Source organism: Cephus cinctus, unplaced genomic scaffold (assembly GCF_000341935.2).
Source record: "Cephus cinctus unplaced genomic scaffold, Ccin1 Ccin1_scaffold0087, whole genome shotgun sequence".
Lineage (NCBI taxonomy): Eukaryota > Metazoa > Arthropoda > Insecta > Hymenoptera > Cephidae > Cephus > Cephus cinctus.
In genome coordinates, this window is record NW_014332826.1 from 448,883 (window position 1) to 471,788 (window position 22,906).

Genomic DNA, 22,906 nt, shown 5'->3' on the forward strand with positions numbered 1-22,906 from the left:
CAGTTCTATAAGACCCCAACTGTTTATAACAATTCGATAGCCATGGGGTTAGATATAAAGCATCTCAATATCCCTGATATCCAATTAACTATATCCAAAAGCCTTACTAATCCGTAAGTTCATTCCCATAAGATTAATTTACATCCATGTTTAATAAGATGAGTCGATGAATCAATGGTAGCAAGTCGTAGAGAGCTTGTGGTGTAATGAAAATAAGAAAAGAAGGTGGCGTATTGGAGTCGAAGAAGCGTAAAGCCATAGGTAGGGGAAACAGTGAGAGAAGTAGGAGAAACGTACAAGCGCAGGATGTAGAAAGCAGGGACGCCGGCGCCGTCACGTCGAGCTTTATCGGGCTACGGAGCGTCGCGAACTAGCGCCCCGACGTCGAATTTCGGTACTTCGAGGGCAGCATCTACGTCAGGAAAAGCTCCGAGCTTATTGGTCCCGGTCCATTGTTGCGTATTGATTGCTGCGGTGTAGTATGGTCGTCGAGACACTTGGTCGTCGGTGATCGGCGCGGTGGTGGTGAGGCGATAGGTTAAGCGCGGAGCGCATCTTCGTGTTTCCCTTCGTAGTGTGCTAGTGGGGGATTAACGATAGATTCCGAAGCAGGAAGATAAGTCCGCGTTAAAACCCCAAACAAATTATGAAGCGTATCAAATGTAGACTACTGGTTGGTCAGTGCCGGTGAATGTGTGACCTGGAGGCAGAGATCTGCCGGAATGACGTGCGACGAGATCACCGAGTCTCCGGTAGAAGACTGCCTCAAGGTTCGGAAATGGTGGTGTTTCGTCCTTTCAAGCATCTTCACGTTCCTCGCCGGATTGCTGATCGTCCTCCTCTGGCGGGCGTTCGCCTTCCTTTGTTGTCGCAAGGAACCCGAATTCGCTCCCAATGACCCCAAACAGAAGGAGCAGAAGGCGGCCCGCCAGGGCAAAGAGTTCGAGGGGACCTTCATGACCGAGGCCAAGGACTGGGCCGGCGAGCTCATATCCGGGCAAACCACCACTGGACGTATCCTTGTAAGTTTTTTCAAAAAAATCAATTCCCTTCTCATTTTTATTATTCTTACTTAAGATTGTACACTTTATTTACCATTGGCCTACTTCAGCCTTTTATTTCCCTTTCGATGTTTCTCTCCTTGTCCCTTTTTTTCTTTCTTATCTAGTCTTGTAACGGACTTCCTATTATCACGGTTGGCTGTTCTAATTCTCTTACTTGACCTCTCACCCTTTGTTTCTTTCTATTCCAACCAATCCCATTATCGTCTTTCCTAAGATGTCGTGGCCTTATGAGTTTTGTCACCTGCAAAATCCTGCTCTACATTCAGTCCTTGTATGGCATGAGAATTATATTGCGAGTCGCTAGCTGGGACTTTGAATGCGCGCAGTTTTCTATGCCGTTGTCACATGCCTTTTGTGGATGCACAATGACGACTCGTTTAGAACTTGACTTTTCTAGACGTACGAAATATTTGAGACTTGGCGTTCAATTCTTGGCGCTCTATTGGCCCAGGATTCTAGTGGTAAATGCGTGTCTTGCCAGTCGGCTGAACTGCCACGCTAGGCGACAACTGTTGGATATAAATTCTATGCACGAGTAGATGCAGAATGTTTGCAGCCATACCGACATTTTGAATCTAGTGACGATTTCGCGCCTCTTGGAGAACACTTATTGGAAGGAACCCAAAAAATATGATGGATGTTTTGGGAATCGCCATGTAACGAACTTAGCGTCTCGAGAGTTATAACACCAGAGTGAGCGGCAGTTTCAAATTTTCATATCGAAATTCCTTAAACCTTCGTGTTTCGGAAGTTTAGACCAAGTGACCTTAACGACGCTATACAATTTTGATATGAGTTCGTTCACTGATAAATTCCATACTTCCGTCTATTCACATTGCGTGATACACGGAGAAAGCGTATACACATAATTTTCATATTACTTAAAATACAATATAACACTGAAATACTGTTATAAAACTGTCACTAAAACTCAGATCCATCTCACTCACGCTTTACCTCATTTTTACAACCTACCCTTTAAAAACGTCCAAGTAATCGGCGCTGTAGTAAAATCCAATCAGAGTTAATTAGTCCTCAAACGTTATCTGCCAATAAAACCTGAGGACGCTCATTGTTCGATGTAATTTATTTTCAAATAAATTCCCATTCAAGTGAAATTACAGTGGGTTTGCGCATCGAAATGCAAAAATTACACACGATTTACATAATTTACAATCTATATGTCTCCTGGCTGTTATTTTAAATTCAAGGAACCGTAACACAATATTCCGACAGACAATTTTAAAATGACATCCGTCTTGTTCTTAATTGGATTCCCGTACAAGTGACCTTCTTGTCTCCTAGAACCGTGTCCATCGTGACGTGCAGCTCAATAACTCATACTTCGCAGAGTCAAGACACGCAAAGTTTATGAATATTGGATGTCAACCCCCTTGTAACGATGGATGTTCGTGCGGTTATTTGAATAGAACAACAAAAAAGGGGGATAATGGAGTATATATAAAAAAATAAGGTTAACAAAGAAAATAATAGGGATAAAAAAGAAACGAAGGATATCGCGACTTGTACATACGATCCCTACGAGAAGAGTTAGCCGTTGACCTGATTCCCGTTCGGAGCTAGACACATTGTCGACGACCCCGGCAGGGGGGAAGGAGGGATTTTCTACGCAGTGCGTGGCTCTGCGTAGAACGCGTCTTCCACCCCAAAAGATTACAGTTCTGGTTACCAGCCTCTACTAGGGATATACTCTACCCTCTTTCCCTAGGCATCTACCCAGACAGTCCCTTCTTCCATCTGCTACTTCACTCTGGAGATAAGGATAGCATGCAATAGCCCAAAAACTTCATTCGTATCCATGTTCATTGGCTAAGGGCGGATTCACATGGTTTAACGTCGTAGATATATCCAATAGGATATACAGGGCAGTTTAGAATTAGAAAAAAGTATCTTCCTTTTTTTCTGCTTACTTGCTTATCATTACGTTTACTGCTTCCAAAATCCCTCATTGTTTAGACGTGTATGTAGCGGGATATTTTTTGATATAAATAACTGCAACGAACCCGTTAACAGGCTTAATTTATTAGCATCCGTCGTGTACCAAGTATAGCTCTTATTCAGTCAAGTTGGGACTTATTAAGTTACAGCGTTAGGTGACGCGTCCTCTCACCCCTATCATTGCTATTTATAATTCAGCTTGACAGAGATATTACCAGCAGCAGATCGATACGTGCAAGGAAACGAATAAAGTTCCCGTGGGATATAGTTGTTTTATTCGCGTCACGAATACCTTGCGCTGCGTCCTTGTAAACTTTCTAAGGGATGGAAGAGTACGAGGTTTTCATGTAACACTGCAAATGACGCGTGGGCGAGACTACAGTGAGATCGTGCATTAAATTTCGATGTTCGTAATGAATTTTAGTTTTGGATTAAACAGCCCGCTGATTTCAGGTACGAGTATGGGGATATCGATGTGGGCTAAATTGGTTAGAAAAAAGAAAGAAAAGAATATTCATTGTCTTCGACGTGTTCTAGCAACCTAGTTTCAACCCTTGCACTCGTCATACGAGTAACAATGTATTTTTTCCCCTTTTTTTTCTACTCAGACAACGAATAGGCCTGTTAGCGAGACTTCGCGGAGTAATTGGTATGTACCTAAATTTAAAAGTTCACTTTGGGATTTGGATGAGGTGTGACGGGTGTGAGAGGACATTGAAAAATTGGACAAGTATATCTTACCCGAGGGCAATTCGCAGAGTTGAACTTTGATCGTTTCTTGTTCTTAATGGAGTATATAACACACTTAGATAAAAGTGACAGGCAATTTGACCAGTACGTAAAGCGTGACAATGAACACGAATGATAGTTCAGTGACAGGTATCAATAATTTAGTGCTCTGTGCCAATTCACACGGAAGTCACTGGCATGGTCCAGACTGTATAACGGAGTAATACAAACTTCCGGTTTACCTCCCCTTAGTCCTTAGATCCACCGCTCCTACCCAGGACTTCTCCCGACGCGTCTATTAATATAAAAATGTTTTCAAAAAATTATGTCATCACTTTGACTGGGACCTTGAAACATCTAAGGTGGTATAGCTAGGCGTCGGATAGTTGGGTAACACTAATAGCCCAGTTGCCAGGGCTAATGACTGTCGCAACGTACCTATCTAAGGTGCCTTTGAAGCACGTATACGTTTCGTCGACGTTGGCTCCTTGGAGATCTTCAGCACGCTAATTTGATCGCTCGGGCCTCCGGCTGCGCCATCATCGATGATCCGTTACGCCCGTTGCCAATCCCTTACGGCGTTCATCCAAAATAGTACCGAAGAGACGGCGTGAGTCAACTGTAGCCACTTTGCCATCTCTCACTGAATTTCGAGTATGAAATGTTATTTCAATAAGAAACGCCATAGCCACCTATCGCTATATAGAATCGTACAGGAAGAGTCCTTTGGGACTTTATTGAAAGTCACACATGGCACCTGACACAGGCAGGACGGTTCGTATGGAAACGTGAAGCTTTCGTATCGACCAATAATACGATATTGTTATGGCACTGTTCCCTACCAACACACGAATCCCCAACACGTACGCCAGGATCTATATATGCGCACATGTGAATACGTGCGCCAACCCCTCCGATACTCTATAGATTCCTGCCTGAAACTGGCACATGCGAGCTTCCGCAGTCGCAGAGTATCTAATATGTAAACCATTTACTGGTCCGGTGGTGTAGCGCAAACTAAAGGTTTTTAGAGCGTAAACGAGTCCAAAGACTCGTCCTGGAAAGACGGAACGTACGGGCCATTATGTTTCCTTTTTATTCGCTTTACCTCTCCTCGTCCCTTTTCGTCCGTATATTCTTTCTTTCCTTCTTCGTGCCCCTCCGTGTACAATTTCTTTCAGTTCTTTCTGACGCTTTGCATCCTTCCGCTTAGCGACGGACCATCCTCCCTTTTTTCATGCCTTCCTCGAAATAGGGGACCTTTGTATGCCTGAATATTTTTTATTTTGGGACCCACGAAAAATTGTAACCTAAAATCGCCTGTAAATCCATATTACAGCCGCTTGTAGCGGCTTTCGGTCGGATTCGACTTTACTTGAAATTCGGTTATCTTGTCTCTCATGCCGCCGTTAGACACGGGAACGCAGCATAATAGTTTGGCCGTGACAATACTGTATGTATCTATAACTGACGGTGTATATACGTAATCGCAATTCACTGCTGTGTAGAAGAGACGTGAATACAGTGTCCTGTTGGGAACTGCGAAGGGACTGTGTCAGGTTCATTAGATACGGTAGGGTGTCAGGCTGAAAAAGCAGAGCGAATTACCGAGCTTCTTACTCCCTTATACTTTCAGTGCCTTTCAACCCTATGCGTATGACTAGATTTCCTCTGGCGCTTATTATTCCCCTTCGTCTACCTTTGAGCTAAACGTAGGACCGTTCCTGTCAGCCTTACCGTGAAATTCCTCGTGTTTACAACGGCCCGGTGGGTTCCCTGGATTATTGCTTGTGTGTAGTTAGCCATTGGCACTGGTATACCCAATCTATTAGCACGGGCCACTTTGCATCCTTATGAAAGATTATATTTGCTGCTGTGGAGTAGACGATCGATATCACAGCGAGTCCGCTTCTCTGGATGCTGTGCTGGACCACGGTGAATTTGTATATTTATGGCAATGCGCCATCGGTAGGTAAATTCGATATCATTACGTATGGACGTTTACGTTAGCAAAATAGAATCCTCTTAACGCCAGACCCACGGTTCGTGTTTCGCCAATTTTTTATATGACGAGAGTATACCTACCTACGTTTTTATTTATTCTATGGATCTCGAGATATATCGTCCTACTGTCTTTCGTTTTCTTAATCGATATCATCGAATTTCTTTATTTTGGAATTTTCATTCGAGCGACTTATACAGATGAAATATTTTAAGTGATCCACTTACTTTTTGCACTTGGAAGTTTTGCTAGAACTTGTGCCAGACAGCTTGACAATTTCTCATGTAATATCCGTCCGCTTCGCACTAACCACCTTAATGTGCATTCCGTGTTCAATAAGACTGGCGACAGTTATGAAATAGTATACCTATTAAACTGCGTCGATTAAACTGAATTACGCAATGATCGTATATACAGTTCTCTGTACTTTTCGTTATCCGATAACGCTCAGCGTGAGAAAAGCATTGTATCCTTTTTTGCCACGGGTAAAAATTTTTTTGTAAAAATTTTATATTTTTCAATTTCTTAATTGGTCCTTCGGTGATGCTGAATGCAGTCGCGAACGCTATAGCTGAGTAATTATAGGCCTCGCAATTAGCGTCGAGCTATGATTGGAATGTAACCTTTAGACAATGCGCCAAGGAAATATATATATATATATATACATATATTCAACGAATTTCTTAGTATACATATACATAGTTATCTATAAGTACGCAATAGGTTGTAGGCTCTATGAATATATATATACGCACACATATTATTTATGTTAGTGCGTTTCAAAAATAAAACCTTCTAACAACGTTCTCGCTTTTCTCGGTTTTGACGGAAGGCATTAGTGTCAGGATTCGGTAAGGGTGGCGTCGAGTGCTTTTAGATTCGAAATATCGTCCACGACACATGTTCCTTTCCGTGCATTTGGCAAAACTGCTATTCCTTATGAGAACACGGTTTCGGAAAATTTAATATGCTCGCACGTAGATAGCTTGACGAAGATTAGAATTATAATAATTATTTAGGTTGTCCCATACAGTCTTTATATGTATATTGTTATGCATCGTTCATTCTAAATAATTCGAGTCAATCAACGTGCAATGCGAATGATAGATCTTGGATCAGGAAAGTTACTGGCAAATAGATTTTCAAGCTCCTCAGAAAATGGGGGATCATAGAGAGGATTGTACCTATTTATTCCCATGCTATAATTGGAATTTAACCTTTAGCCAACGTCCAAGCAGGTGACCCAGCAGTCGACCTACATAACGAAATTTGTTCTTCCCTACTACGGGTCCAGGCGTCTCCTGCCTCTTTCGCGAGTACGCCCGGCGCTTCAATCTCATTAATCATTTAATTTCATCCCATCTCTCGTAGCCTGCAGGCGCCACGATCATTTGGCGAAATTCTATTTTAAAGCGCGCATTGCGGCAAAGGTGTTGTTTGTTGTTGCAGGAATTGTTTACTCGCGAAAATCTTATCGAGCGAGGGAAAAGCTTCTCGATCGTCTTCACCCGTTTTCTGTTTTCGTTGAGTGCATCTTCGCGGGAGGTTTATTATTTTCGACTGACGTCACTTTGGTACCAATGAATCATGCTGCGTCCGATTGATATAACATATATATATATATATATATATATATATGTTATATATACATATATATGTATATATATGCTAATAAAAACTTCCCTCGGTATAATTTTTTTTTTCATCAAACAAAATACCTTGCCGCTTTGACACGCAGTAAGAGTAGGTCAACAGAGACATTCGCACGCAACTGCAAGCACCTGCATTGACGACAGATGCAGCTGGTAGATCAGTTCACGACGCAGCGAACTAGCCAGAACTTCGTGCTGCTAAAGCTTACACCTCTCGCAAACCTAATTCTCGCGCACGTGATAAGTTCCACGTTAAACATCACCAAAAGAGGATTAAGGGCATGTGTCATATTTGGAAGAAAAGTCGTTAGCGACTCTGGCCACGTGCCAGTACCTGATTCCAAGAATGTAACAGATTTGTCATGTCGTAGGAGGAAAAGATAATCGCATTTACCTTTCCTATTGGAAATATAATGTAGCCGCTTCCAACTGACACAAATTTCAGTGTGCCAAGGCCCGGCTACCGATAATCCCATTTCTATTGGTATAATACTAAAACCAACTAAGGTACCCGGTCCCGTCTTTACCTAGAGGTAGAGAAAAGTATTTTTCTTCTCAGTCATTTTCTAAGAGTAAAAACGTAACTTCTTACTGTATACTGGAGGACGTAAAATTTGTTAAAAAAAAAAAAGATTTAGGATAGAGACCCTTCGTCCGAAGACACGAACTGCTCTGACAAGCAGTCACGGTATCGACTCGCCCTGCGAAATTACCGACGGACGACAAGTTTCTTGCCAATTTAGGGTGAGGCGAGTATTCGCAAAGTTTTCCTAGCCCGATGTTTGTATGTGCAAAAGAGAAGGTATGGAGGAGACGGATCGAGTGTCTAGGAGGGTCGGTTTATACGCAGTAAAAGCTCTCGCTGATGGAGTTCGTCGCGATGCCGTTCGAGGATAGTTGAAATGTGTGGCGCCATCGGCGTCCCGACGCCTCACCGTCCTATCCCTGGCGCCTTGGTTATCTTCAATATTGGGCTAACTTGGCGTCGTAGAAGTAACTCTTCTCTCGACCCGTTTCTTCGTTATAGATCGGTCAGGGCAGAGACGTCCCTTTATGGATTCGCGAATTTGGCCTAAGGTCGACCTCCGGGGAGACGTCAGGTTGTACCTCGAATGTTATCTTGCACCAGGAGTTCACGGACGGACGGGCACCTTCCACGTAGTCGATTTCAATTCTGATAATTTTTTCAATGGAAACATACTTAACCCTTCGTAGCGAAGAATATCGCGAATTGGATAGGGCATTGTGGGTAGAGATATCAAAGATGGCGTCCTTGTCCGATATCTTGTCCTTGTGCTCATGACTCGTCCCTGAAGAACTTTCTCGAAGACTTTGTTTTACTAAAAATAAATCTTCCGTCAATCTTTTCTGTTTTCCGTAACCTGTCTCGCGTGATTGGTTATATTTTCCGTTCTGCTGTTTACTATGCGTGAAACGCGAAGCACGCGAAACGAGAGAAAAGGGCAGAAGCTTTATTTAAAACTCGCTCGTGAAAACGAGCCTGGTCAAATAAATACTTCGCGAGATGTTTTGGCTCTTGCACCTTCTCGGCCCTGCGAAAGAGAAAACAGGTGTCAGACCATCCATCCGATCTGCTGCTACTTCTCGTGAACGTCTTGTCTCGTATTCACCATCTTTTAACACGGGTATATAAACCGACCGAAAGCAAACACGAGTACGCTGCGAGGCAGGACCGACCGTGGTGTATTATTCTAGCCCGATACACGGGACTTTAGTAATCATACTGCACTTTACGTAGCGCATGTCAAATTAATGTAGAGGGGCGAAAAACGATCTTATCATGCAATCAGTGAATTTATCATACGTACGATAACGATGAAAATTATTTTTTATCCTTTTGTATTTTTTTCCTTTTTTTTCGTTGAAATTATATATTTCAGGGTTATTTTCATCACCCGATAAATCGCATCCTTTTCAAGTGGATACCTACAGGTATTTTCAAAGTCAAGGAAATTCTTAGCTCAGCTATATCAACAAGATAGTACCTACTCCACACGTGGCCCAGTCTCCTAGGGCCTTACTCGAAGTGATCGCATTATAAATAACTGTCGAAATCCACGTTGATACGCGTTGCCCGTGAGCCACACTAATTCACATGCTAAAATAGGAACAGTGTCTTTTATTTATAGCAGAGTGTGATTGGTTTGCGGGCGTCAACGCGTATCCACCAAAGTTGCGACGTGCCAGGTCGGGAGCATCTCGAATACCCAGCTAGCACCAGGAGGTTGCTTTCTGACGTCAATGAACGATCCCACGTATTTACGTCGGCACCAAGCACCACGTTGCTGGACGCTCATCGACTTTTGACGCGATTAAGAGAATTATGTCGCTGTTTACGTAGGAATTACAGTACTTGAGAAAAATATTTGAAAAATTTAACCCCCTAGTTGTCTTTTGCCATTTATGTCATGCGGATCACCTTATGGATTCAATCTTTTCGTATTTCGATATGTTTTGCTATGCGGATAGAGAAAAATATAATTATACATATTTTTACTCCATTAAAAGTATACACGTAGCTGTTCGGCTTGCCAGCCAGCCAGCTGCTCGTGTCGAACGACCTAATTAGCACGTATTTACGATACGCGGTATATATATTGCCGGAAAGTTCTTGTATAATGTCTACGGAATTAAAAAATCACAAGACCTCAGCTCTAACGTACCTATTTCTATCTTCGGTTCTGTTGCTAAGTCGAAATACGTCGCTGCCAAGGATTAGCATTTAATAGAAATATATGTATTTTCGAATAACGTATGATGTCGATTCACGCCCTCCTACCTTGATACGACATCATCGGTTATATTTATCTGGCCGTTTTAAAGTAGCGAATCATCCTGACTCTCTTCTAGGGACACGTTGTAAAATTGGATACGTGCATTTAAAAAAAAAATGTACGTACGATTGCGTGAGGTCTGTGACCGGTCCTCTTAATTCTATAAATAGATATACATCTGATGTTGAAAAACCACAGGATACTACTGTAAACTGTCAAGCTGAAAAATTTCACCACATGTTCACGTGTGGATTATATTGATGAAATTTTGAGTTTTTTCTTTTAAGCTAAAATATTATAATTCAGATATCCAGGGTGATGCGGGCAGTAAACAAATTATTGAATTTATTTACTGTGTTTTGTTTATTACCCATTCTTTCCATCAGATCGAAATTAATTTTGGGATTTTGGAAATTTTTATCAACATCGTCCAGCGACTTCTCGTGGGACGTGGGAAAGCAGTCATTTCACAGAGTGCCTGGGTACGTGATCCGAAAGTATCATACCTGTACGAACGTATGAACTCGATAAGTGTCACTGCTGTCTACTACTTGTAGAACAACATTCGATATGTGGAATTGTTTTGATCGTAACATCCAGATCCTACATGCTTTTAGAACTCCACGTGGTTCGAGTCGTAACAGCTGCAAGCCAAGAGGGAAAAAGAAGAAAAAAGAATAATGGAAACTACTAAAACGTTGTGGAATTTACACGTGACGCGAATATACTCGCGTAAATCAGGAACACGTGTCGTTGCATCTAGACTAGCAGGAAAAAGGTCGTCGATTTTTTTGGAAAAAAAAAAATATAAGAAATTCTTTGATATTTTTTTTGCTACACGGAACTACCCTTGATTCGGTATAATTTGTCTCGTGACAAGTGCATAGGTGCAATATAAGTGCAAGGGTCTTGCATCTGCATCTGGTTCTTAAAATGCAATTAATCGTAAAATCCCAACGGGGACGAATAGCCGATAACCCAGTGACCCACATTAACCCTTCCTCGAAGTGTGGGTACACGTGGTAACATTGTGGTTGAAGATGGACACAACTATTTTAGGCTTTTCAACTGTACTTAGCCCTAAAATTATCTATAGATATAAAGGGGGTTGTATGTATAGTGACTGCTAGTCATGATTCTGTCTGCCTGCCTAGTTGCCTGTTTGCCAGCTGTCCGAGGCGACCCCCCACGGCTAGTGCAACGGAAATCACGAGAATCGATATTGGCGGTCTGCTCTGGTAACATCTCCCAGCCAAGTACAGTGGCTTAGAGTGGCAAGAGGGATACAGATAAGCCGAGGAGCAGGAGATTTCGCGCACATGCTACCCGTTTGCTTGCATCATCGGAGAGATGCTGACTCCTCTAGTTTCAGTATGATCTTCTAGCTGAGAGCAGCGGGGAATATGGAATAGAAAGTGCTCAAGGGTAGTTCCCATATAGGGTGATTGTGTCTGGCACAAATGTACCAGTAAACAGTTTTTTTATCGGTCTGAAGAAAATGACTGATAATAAAATTTCACTAACGATAATTTCATGAGGCTTCGCTTAGGAGGGTACACCTTCCTATAGATGCTGTCTATGACAATTTAACCCTTTCTTTACCACAAATGACAGTATCGTTACTATGTCATATACTAATTAGTCATCGGTCGTAATTAGCTTTAATTGGCATAGGATAATATCTCGATATCCTTATGTGTACGTTTAACCCGTTAAATCGTCTCTATATAGATGATGTCACGATTAATCAGTATTACTGTATTTTCATGATTTTTCGATCTTTTACATATTATTATTATATAACGTCACTTCTTGTGACCCGGATCGTGTGCATCCTGACGTGCATACTAGAAAAGTGTATAGCCTCTACGGGGAACTACTTGGCATTCGTATGCGCTTAACAATAAAGAACGAGCGAAGCTGGAGATAGAGAGAAAATGGGAGACGAGTGATGGTACAGTAGCGTTTTCTCCCATCGTACAATTATCGCAGGGCTATAACTCATAGAGGAATGAAAAATAAAGGGAAAATACGTAAAATAGGCCCCTGAACCCTTCTTCAGCTTTTATATCGTTGCGCAACGCTACTCCACTCGAATGTAAAATTATTAAAAGACCAAGTAGAAGAATTGGGGCGTACACGTGTCGCAGCATAGGGATAGTTTTTAATATATATATTTTTCTCTAGTGTAGCTAGCATATATGTACACATACACATGCGTTAGACACGTGAGGGTGGATTTAGAGAAAATTAATATTGGAGAAAAACGTGAAAAAAAGGAAGTATTTTATGCTTACAAAATTATTGGCAGAACCGCCATATACTTGGTGGTTCCGGTAAACTTGGAACTTCGGTCAAAGCTTTTCCCTTTGCTCGATAGTAAAAATCTTAAAAGTCCTTGGTCCTCTCGGGAACGCTTTGTAAAATCGGCTATTTGATTTTCTACGATGGATCAACCTCATATCCTACGAAGCCGCACGGACACACAAGGCTTCTCTTTTCTCTTTACCAGGTCGAGGAAGCGTAAAGTTAATTTGAAATTTAACTAGTCAGTACCTGGAAGAGAGCCAACTCGAAATCGATTGAATCCTCGTGTTACGTAGATACATCTACAATAGGTATGTACCTACGTGAGTATATAGAAACTTGGTCATTTATTTACGTGCGTGTACAGAACGTACGTGGAGTTTCCGTTAATTTCGATTAGGTTCGTTTGCTGTTTCGCACGTAATAAATCATTCACTCGTGACCATGTTCGTGGCAATTACCATAGGAATCATTGGATATCGCAAAAATACATACGATAGAAAATTTTGTTTACTGATTTATCCTTATCTCAACGTTGAAGCTCATGTTATTTCTAAAGGAGGTTACGTTGTTTTAGACTCGCACTAACCCACGACAAGTTGGCTCCCTCGAATGTTCACTTGACGCAAACATAATAAAACTCTGCACGTAAACTACGGTCAATCGATCTTCCTTTACGACGTCGTCAAATTTAAGAAAGCCACGAGGTACTACGTCGTCTATAAAAGAAAGACAAAGGGCATGGTCTTTGGGGTCCTTAAATAAATCTATGAATAAATCGACGCGCACACGGGACGTCGGTCGGATGACAAAGTGATTAGACTGTATTTGTATATAGGTATAGATTTCCCATTAATATCGAGACTGTTACTCGTATCGATATTATTTATTATTTTTTCCGATCGATTTACCTCAGCAAATATAGCGGAAGACGTCACCCGGTTCTTTGAGGAATTCGAGGAGGCTCGATCAAGGAAATGGACACTACCGCATTCTCTAAGACACAACCAGATGACGTGGTACTTAACGAGATGAGAGAAAGATGAAAATGGATCGGGATGCTGTATCAAGCGGTGGAGCTCAGAATTCGCTATGCTTCGCACGAGCGAATTCGTACGGCTGGTCGTCCTATGAATTATAAACAGTGCTGGTGGTCCAGGCCGTATAGCAAATCTTGCCGACGGCTCGACTGAATCCAAGTCAAGGCCTTTGGCTGCTGACCATTACGATACCGTTTGGCCCATTTTCCAACGCTTTTCTGTGTCAACTTCGACCAATTATCACGAGACCGAGTTATACTTATTTTACACCGCGTGAATAAGATCATCTTCACTGGCGACAGACAGACGGATCGGCTTTACCTGCACAACTTTCATCGGGACTTTTGAGATTCATGCAGTTCGTCGTTATCACGTAGAACGACGAGGGGACGAATTTTCGTCAGGATAAAAAGTCCATAACACCTCTATGCGAAGGTCACGGACATCCAATCTCTAGGCTTAATGGGAATATTCCAAGGGCCCTGAATCGCTGGCTAATTAAAGTCAAAAAGTCCATCGCTCTGCTACCTGTACCGGAAAGTCGAAGGTTTATCGTATCTTTATTGGTTTGGGCTGTGGCGTTGCTGATTTATTGTTATTTCGATAGTCACGTGTCTGCCGTAGCAATCTTGGTCAGACCTTACTTTGTGCTCTTTGCTACTTCAATCTAGCGACGTAGCTTTACGAATCGATTCCACGTGCTGATTTGATACGACGACTGACTGTACGATGCCTGAGGTCGTACACGATGTATTCTAGTCTGGCGATAGCAACGTGACCTATCAGGATAACAGTGGGTGGATCAAGCTAACTCCTATTTTCCATAACACTTTCACTCGCTGCCAGACGTTATGACGAACGGACACGGCTTAACCCTGGACTTCAAGCGGCCATTGTGACCAACGTGGAATTCATGGCCTTCCGACAAGATCACGTGGGTTCGCCAACTCGAAGTCTTACGGGATGGATAAAAATAATTTTTAACCGGGAAGATGTTTTTCTACCTCGACTCTATGAGTTATTCTGGCGTAATGCACTCAATGTACTTCTGACATATACGCACTGACACGCACGTCTCTACTGTAAACTTTTGTTCTTCCACTCGTGCTTTACTATCTCATTTTCAGGAACGGTGCTGTACTATTTTTGTACTCTAGTTATTTATAGTATCATTCTCGTGAGACCAACGTATTCAGACGAGAATATCACGTTGTGTTTTCCACGGCATGTGCATCCATTTTAAATCGTTGCATTATCCGCTATGACGACAGCTTATATGTGCATTTTTGATGACTCCTGTTTTTATTATTATATGATATCAATTAATTAATCCGATAACTGAAACTATTTGACGGTATGGTGTCGTTGGGTTTACTTTAGATATTAAAAAAAAATTATAAAAATATATTAAACATAATATGTATGTTTTTAGTATCGTGGAGATACTAAATAGTATGGTGGTGAATTTTGAAATTGAAATTATATAAAAATTGTAAAGGTACTGTAATTATTAGAGACATTTTTGGAACGTAGACTGCTGAGCAAACTGACTATCAGTGCTCTTCTTGATGATCGAGCGTGTATTAGATTTTTCAATGTAGATATTGTTATTAAACATTCTTTTTGGCGTGGTCAAAATTTAATTTATGTTTATTTTATAATTTTGGTATCAGCGTGAAGCAGTAGTTAAAATTATCTTTTGGTAATTATGTATTTTTAAAGCTTACGTAAAAAGAAGGCCTATGGACTATATGTCCTCACGTGGCACCAAAGTGAACTTCAATTTCCCTCGGGTATCTACATTAGGTACAGCAAAGTTACGTTAGTAGGTACTTTGAAAATGGTAATGGACTGACTGTAGCTGCTTCTCGGGACACGTATTGATCTGGCGTGCGCGTACGCATCGCGCCGTACGCTTAAGGAGCGTTCACACTAAAATACGCCGAAGCAACGAAATATAGGCACGTGAATAAGAAATATTGTTAATATCAATCGAAGAATAATTATCGTAACGATCGCCTTAAAATATTCTTTAACAAACTCCTTGACGACTGGCTGAGTTCTTTTTCTGTGTTTATACAAAACAAACATGGCCGCTGGTAAAGATCATTAATTATTTTATAACAGCGTGTATAGGCGACATCGTCGGAAAGCCCAGACGGATATGAAATATTTTATAGTCGCGTATCCCGTTTCCGAAACTCGTTAATGTCCCGCGACATCGCTCCATGTGTATCGTGCAATCGTTACGAACGTCAAATATTTTATCTCCATAGTCACGAATTTTGCAGCCAGTCTACTAATAGGTTGTGTTCCGCGGAACGTGATATCTCTTTATTTTTTATAGCAAATTATTATGGGAATCAAGGATTATCAATTCGTGTTTTCTAATAGCAGCTGTCATATTGACAGATTAGATGAAAGTTTATGAAGAAAAAAAATTATATAAATTACTATCCTCTTACAAAACTTGATAGTCACCATCGTTATGGAGGAGTGGCTGGTTGTGTGTCAACTTGTCAAGAATATCGTTTTTATTAAACATCAATCGATTGAGAATTAGCCTTTCGATTAAGGTTTATCGATCAGGACCTACTCAAGTATTTCGTTACTGAAGCTCGAGTGTTTGTCTTTCTGTTATCTGTTGGAATTAGATAACGTTATAGGATGGCTTTGAACGACGCGTAAGATACTTCATGGCAGCTTTGCAAAGCATGCCCCTTTTGACTGGTACCACTTTGGTCTTCCAAGATAATGACTTTGGACGTGGTTCATAAAATTCTTGGCAGATACCAAAAGAAAGTTTAGCAATTGTCGTAAGGATACACCCCGAGTTCAATTCTCATTTGGATATAAGTAGGTAGGCATTTGGCCCAAAAATAATGCTGTGCTATATTACTTGCATCCTTTCGTTATCAGTTATCAAAAAAAAATTTTAATTATGAAATCTCAATTAAACGAACAATAGGCTATATTGACTGATTTTTTATAAGGATCAAATATGATCGTACGCATGTACATTGAACGTCCTTGGGATCTTGTCCTGATGGTGACGTCCATCCTATGTCATTCCGAGGCTGTAATTAAAATCCTTAAGATGCTTTGCTGTTCTTGTATAGTTAAGGTCAGGCGTCTCTAACGTTCCAGGACATCTAAGACAGTACGAAGTCTGATTTGGAATTTTCAATGATAAAGGTCCTAACTGAGTAACCTTAGAAACGTCGACTTTATTAAAGCGTTGGTATGCCTGCTAGCGAGCTCCTTTGTTAATACCACTTAATGGCAAGTAATATTTTGTTACTTTTCCATGGTGAATTTAAAAAAAAAATACGTGGTTTTCACATTCGCAAATTTTATCAGGACCTGAGCAAGTGTAGTCGATCAACGTAATTTTATGTGGCGTCAAATCGATCGTGTCGAATTCACGTAACTTGACGTGAAAAGTGTGTCCTACAAAATCCTGAATACAAGTTTCGCTTCCGATAACGTGCTAGTTATCACCGGAAACCGGAATTCCTAGGGCGATTACTATTTTTTTTAATTAACACCTTACCTACAATTCTTGGTCGCGTCAGACCGCACTAATCAGTTCATGCTAAATCTATTGAAAGTTCTGCTCGTTTAATAATAAATGATTTTTCTTTTAAATGTTTCAGGTGGTGCTAGTTTTCATCCTCAGCATAGCATCGCTTATAATATACTTCGTCGATGCCTCCAAGTAAGAGGACATACCTTAGCACCAGCATAAACTCTCCTGAATCTTAATTCGTAGCGATATAGACTTTAATTAGTTGTCCTTACCGTTCGTTTTCAACCCCACAGGCTCGATATAAGCGAACAAAGAAAAGTCATTAAGGATAGCCCTGGGTGACGTCATTCAAGTAATTTACAACAAACTCGTTATTCGTACAGTGGAATCCCAATTTTCTTACCCCTCCATTCCTTTGAGTTCCCCTTCATCGGTGTCCCCACTCTTATCCACTCGAAAGCGGGGTACCAAAATATGTACTAATATCTTTCCGACTCATCGACGTACATCCCTACCACAGCTATTGACTGATTGGTAGCTCCTCTCGAAGCATCCATTCAGCCTTCTCAACACGGTTCCGATTTCCTTTAAGTATCCCCCGAAGGGTCGAAGAAAATAGGGAATCTACTGTATATAAAATAACTTGGGTATCTCGTACGAATTTTGTAAGCAGACTTCAATGTGCTGCATATCAAATCGATTATGATTAAATCAAGGATTTATTTAATTTTTCATACACGCGAACTGTCCTGGAATTTTTAAAATGATTTGCAAAATAATTAATTTTTCACTCTATGCTACTCCTAACGTAAATATCTATACTCTCTGTTTTCGTTTTGATTTATTTACTTATGCGAAAATAAAAAAAAAAGCCCACGTCGCATACGGTGACTCGCGTCATGCAGAATGATAAATTCAAATAGACTTATCAATCACTGTTTCCTTTAACCTTGTTGCAGCGACAAGGTGGAGCAATGCCAGAAGTGGAGCGACAACGTTACTCAGCAGATAGACTTAGCTTTCAATATATTTTTTATGGTCTACTTTTTTATACGCGTAAGTATATAAAGTTCACTATAAAATACTGTATACACAGTGAATGTGTAATAGCTCAATATGTCCATAGCAATATATATCTATATATAATCGATAACCAAGTTAGTTCCATTGTTAATGAAAGCTATCGGCGAATCTCAAAGTGACGTTATCACACGATCTATGGAGATTTCGCTGAAAATTTATTCACCATATCAGCTGCACTCGAGTTCACTCCATACTTGTCGCCAAAATCGATTTGCATTGTTAAGCCACAGGCTGCGTTCACACGTTCGAAGCGTGCATATAAATTCTCTAACGATCATGCGAATTAATCATACCAGGAAGTGAATAAATCATCCCTTTGAATATCCTCGAATAATATTAGCATTAGCCTTATCGCAATAACTCCATTGTGTCTGTATTAAGGTATTCAGGTATTTATAAATTATCTCGTCCTTTTTTTTTCGCAGAAATAAAATCTTTTAATTTCCAACTTTCAATTCTTCACAGTTTATCGCCGCCAGTGACAAGCTGTGGTTCATGCTGGAGATGTATTCGTTCGTGGACTACTTTACGATACCACCGTCTTTCGTCTCGATCTATCTGGATCGGACGTGGATCGGATTGAGGTTCCTCCGAGCCCTACGACTGATGACGGTCCCTGACATCCTCCAGTACCTCAACATTCTAAAGACATCGAGCTCCATTCGTCTCGCCCAACTCGTTTCAATCTTCATCTCCGTTTGGCTCACTGCTGCTGGCATCATTCATTTGGTAAGAACTGACCTATGACTATGGACCTACTTTTTCGGCGTCGCGACGCCATAATTCGTAGTTTCATTAATCACTTGCGCGCTCCTCGCTCATACTGGACATACTTAGACCAATGATTCTTATGGGTATAGGACTGTTTTTTTTTTTCACAACTACCTATATCTTTTTTGACTTTTGGGACTCTGTATTTCGAAAGTGTATCATTGTCATTTCTTTCATTTTTATCGTAGCTTGAAAACTCAGGGGACCCTTTCGAGTTCAAGAACCAGCAACATCTTTCGTACTGGACCTGCGTCTATTTCTTGATCGTGACAATGTCTACGGTAGGATACGGCGATGTTTTCTGCCAGACGATTCTCGGCCGCACATTCCTAGTATTTTTTCTACTCGTCGGTTTGGTAAGCGAATCCTTTTCTTTATCTTGAGACCGCTTCTTCTCGATGTATCATAAGCCAATAATTAATTGTGATACCCAACGTGGGTAACACGCTTCACGAGAGCCTTGACTGCCTCCTCTGCTTTAAGAATCAACTTAATTCTTACGTAACTACGGGGTTCATGTTTAATTGGCAATATTTAATCATGACAAATTTATTCTGTCCAAGATTTAATTGTTATTAAATCTTGTTATTAAATATTATCGTATGTCGTATGTTTCTTTTGTTTTCTTTTTTCTTCTATGCAGCAAGAGGCAGTTCACGCGTCTTACCGAGAAGAGATGTGAAAGCGCGCGATGAAACTCTGCAATTTTTCTTTCCACTTGTTATTCTCTCGTAAAACGGAAACTTGCGGTCTTGGAAAAGTTTCGCGAAAAGTTGAACTTTACGACGCGTCGAGGCGCTTTCGAGCGAGGATACACTTTTATTTTCTCTTTATTATTATTATTATCATTCGCTTCGCACTCTTCTCTCATATCTCGTACTAGATGGCGCGCACTTGCCAGTGTCCCGGAACATTTCGTAGCGCGTGCAAAGTTATTTAATCTTTTTTTTTTTTACTTTTACATTATTCAAGTATCTTATCCACTCAACTACTGTATGCATATATGCCTACTTGTACTATACATTTATCTGAGTACCTAATGTTCGACGAGATTAGCAACTGCGCGTTCTTGTGTCCCGATAAAGAACATAGTCTAGATGGTCATTTGGCAATTGTTCGTAATTCGTAATATCGATCGATAACGGTACAACTCTTTTTCTTTATTATAACGATGAAAACAATTTTTCGTTAAAAAAATTCCAGGCCGCGAACCATTGCCGACTGACGTAATCATACATTATCAAAATGAATGCTTTGTTTGAATGGTGATGCATGGTGTATGCGCGAATGCCATCAACCAATAACATTCCCGTGTGTATATCCCGTTGATTAATACGTATCTAAATTAATCTCAGGAGACATAAATTTACGTAACAAAAGCTACCCTAATAACGCTCGATTGAAGAAAAAAAATTCTTAAACGAAATAAGTATCACCGTTCAAACGAGAGCTCCGTAACGTAACGTTTATCAATGTAATCTGATAAAATTTTATAATAAAAAATAATCATGTCAAAAGACTCCACCGGTGCATTGAAATTACGTTAGGTTAAAGTCGGAAAAAAATTTGAAAAAAAAAAAATATTCGAAATCCATGATACTCGTTAGTATCGTGCTATTACACTAGGACAATACGTATATACATATATATGATAAACGTTACGTGTACCACACATTATAAAGCCACCGTTACATATAAAGACTTAATTCGTTTCGTTTGTATATTCACACAATACGAATTGGTTCTTGATCGGGAGGTCAGTCATCGATATACACAAATATTATATTCATATAATAATAGTAATAATAATACAATTAATGGCCGATCGGTCGGTGCCATCTTTATCAAAGAAATCACATTGTTTCCTTACGTCCACGAATCCTTCGTATCGATGCAAAAAAAAAACGGAGCACGGTTGGTATCCCCAAAACTCTAACCACACGTTCCAGTCCGCTATGAAAATGCCTATTACGAGGATCGATCGAGCCAAATCGTGCGAGAGGATCGCATCGATCAGTCGCAAGAGGAGAATGGCCGGGTCCACGGATTAGGTCTTTATAAAGTAAAATATCAGCTTAAGTAACCAGGCAGCTTTTACCTTGTACTTCCATACCTAGTTAAGAAAAATATATATATATCGAAAGGTCCCTTCGCGTTATTACGTATATCGACGGTCATTTTAAAATACGATATATACCATATCTAATAGTTTGGATAACGAACTTTTCTACAAGGAACTAAAGCCACGTACCGTATACAAAGAATACTCTATCGATTTCTAGCGTTTACCGGCTACCTCTGCCTCATGCCTATACCTCTATGCGGCCGCGATACGGATCCCCATGTATTTCGTATTTGCTTAGTATCGTCATCCCTTGTTTCGAGGGGACGTTAATCGGGACACGTGTTAATAATTTATTACGCGTATACACACATATATATACGATCTATACGAAACACATGAGATTCCGTCAGCAACCTGTATTGTACTCGTACCTACACGCCTCACTTACCGTATGTACCAAAGAAAAAAATCAATGAATCTACATAGGTCGCTACGAACAACGATATATCAATATTTTCGAAAATATCTATTTATATCGTATATGCGTCACTTTAATGTGCTAAGCGTTAGAAAGTACACTGTGCAGTCTCAATAATAGTTATCGGTACATACCTTGATTGGCCACTTGATCGGGCGTCGATGTTAAATTTTTTAATTACACGTCTTCGATCCGATCGATTTTTTTACATTTGATTCTTTTAACGCTGTGGCAGGGTATGTTTATTATTCTGACGTCACAACTGTGTAGCGCCTACGCATATCTTATTATCGTACAGCTTAACTTCGTTAAACAGTCTCGCTAGTTCTCTGTCGAGTCGGAGTCCCTGCGAAATCATTGGTTGGCATTTAATTGCGACACGTCGCCGATTCCTTGAAATCGCGCCCAGTATTTTGCATCGATTTCACCAGTCAAGAGTACGGGGTGGGGTTAGCGCCAAAGACGCAGACACTTTATATACTGTGGCGCTGGAAAGGGATGAAGGGAGAAAGAGGAATGACGAAGGAGAAGATGTAAAATACGAGAAACTCGAGTCGCGACTTCAAAGGGATTCCGTGCTGTATATATCTATATATAGTACGTATACGAAGCTGGCTAGAATTTGACGTTTGTTTTTTGAAAAACAAAAATTGGTCGCCGACATTAATCTCGAAGGGCGGTTGGACACTCTCGTTTCTCTGTCCAAACTCGAGAATCTTCTTCTGACTGATTTGAACGATCGGCGTTATGGATTTTGAAAAAAAAAATTTTTGGTTCTACTTTGCGACACGTCCCTTATCTGCCAACCAGATGGTATTTGAAATTGAATCTCAGAATTGAATATCCGTGCTCGCGCTAGGGGTAAAAGTCAGGGCCGTGCGGCTCGGTGACTGTGTTGGTGTCTGTGTGCGAGCTTGATCTTGACTGTCAATGTACGTATGCGTGTATATGACGTTTGTCTGTCTGTCTATCTGTCTGTCTGCTTGTCCTCTCTGCGTATGCTGAACACGCTGCTGATGTCACTGTTTACTAAAATGCATAAAAAAAGGATAAGAAAGAAAAAAAAAGAAGAAAGTCCTTGCGCTTTAACATTTCGTACCTCATTAACCTGTCCTACATTGGTACTCGCCATTTTTGTGTCTTATTCCAACGCGACGTTGAAAATTGTATGCGATACCATAAAGCACTGAGGGGAAAATAGAGCGTCTTCTCGAGCACTCGTACACGCTTTTTATCTGTATTTGAGGTAAATTATGAAATATCGCACGGCTCGTTCCGATTTACCTTTATACGGATTCCACTTCCACCTTTCTTCTTCGTCGTCTTTGTATCCGCTCTTTTTACACGGGAGTGAAGCAACTATTTTTTTTTTTTTTTTTTTTTTTTTTTTTTTTTTTTTTTTTTCTTTTTTTTTTTTTTTTTTTTTTTTTTT

General features: G+C 40.6%; 1 protein-coding gene across 50 annotated transcripts in view; it reads left to right on the top strand.

Annotated features, from left to right (window-relative positions):
• Nucleotides 1-248: 248 nt before the first annotated feature.
• The window catches only part of LOC107272153 (calcium-activated potassium channel slowpoke), a 67,851-nt gene continuing 45,193 nt past the window's right edge, over nt 249-22,906 (top strand). For 5 of the 50 annotated variants that reach the window (XM_015749399.2, XM_025089796.1, XM_025089850.1 and 2 more), the window contains exons 1-5: nt 255-1,022; nt 17,205-17,266; nt 18,037-18,133; nt 18,626-18,889; nt 19,120-19,287. In XM_015749399.2, the coding sequence (XP_015604885.1) occupies nt 723-1,022; nt 17,205-17,266; nt 18,037-18,133; nt 18,626-18,889; nt 19,120-19,287 (891 nt within the window). In that variant the 5' untranslated portion in view covers nt 255-722. Of the gene's footprint in view, nt 1,023-17,204; nt 17,267-18,033; nt 18,134-18,625; nt 18,890-19,119; nt 19,288-22,906 lie in introns of all 50 variants that reach the window. The other 45 variants (XM_015749249.1, XM_015749257.1, XM_015749239.1 and 42 more) reach the window with 26 other exon arrangements.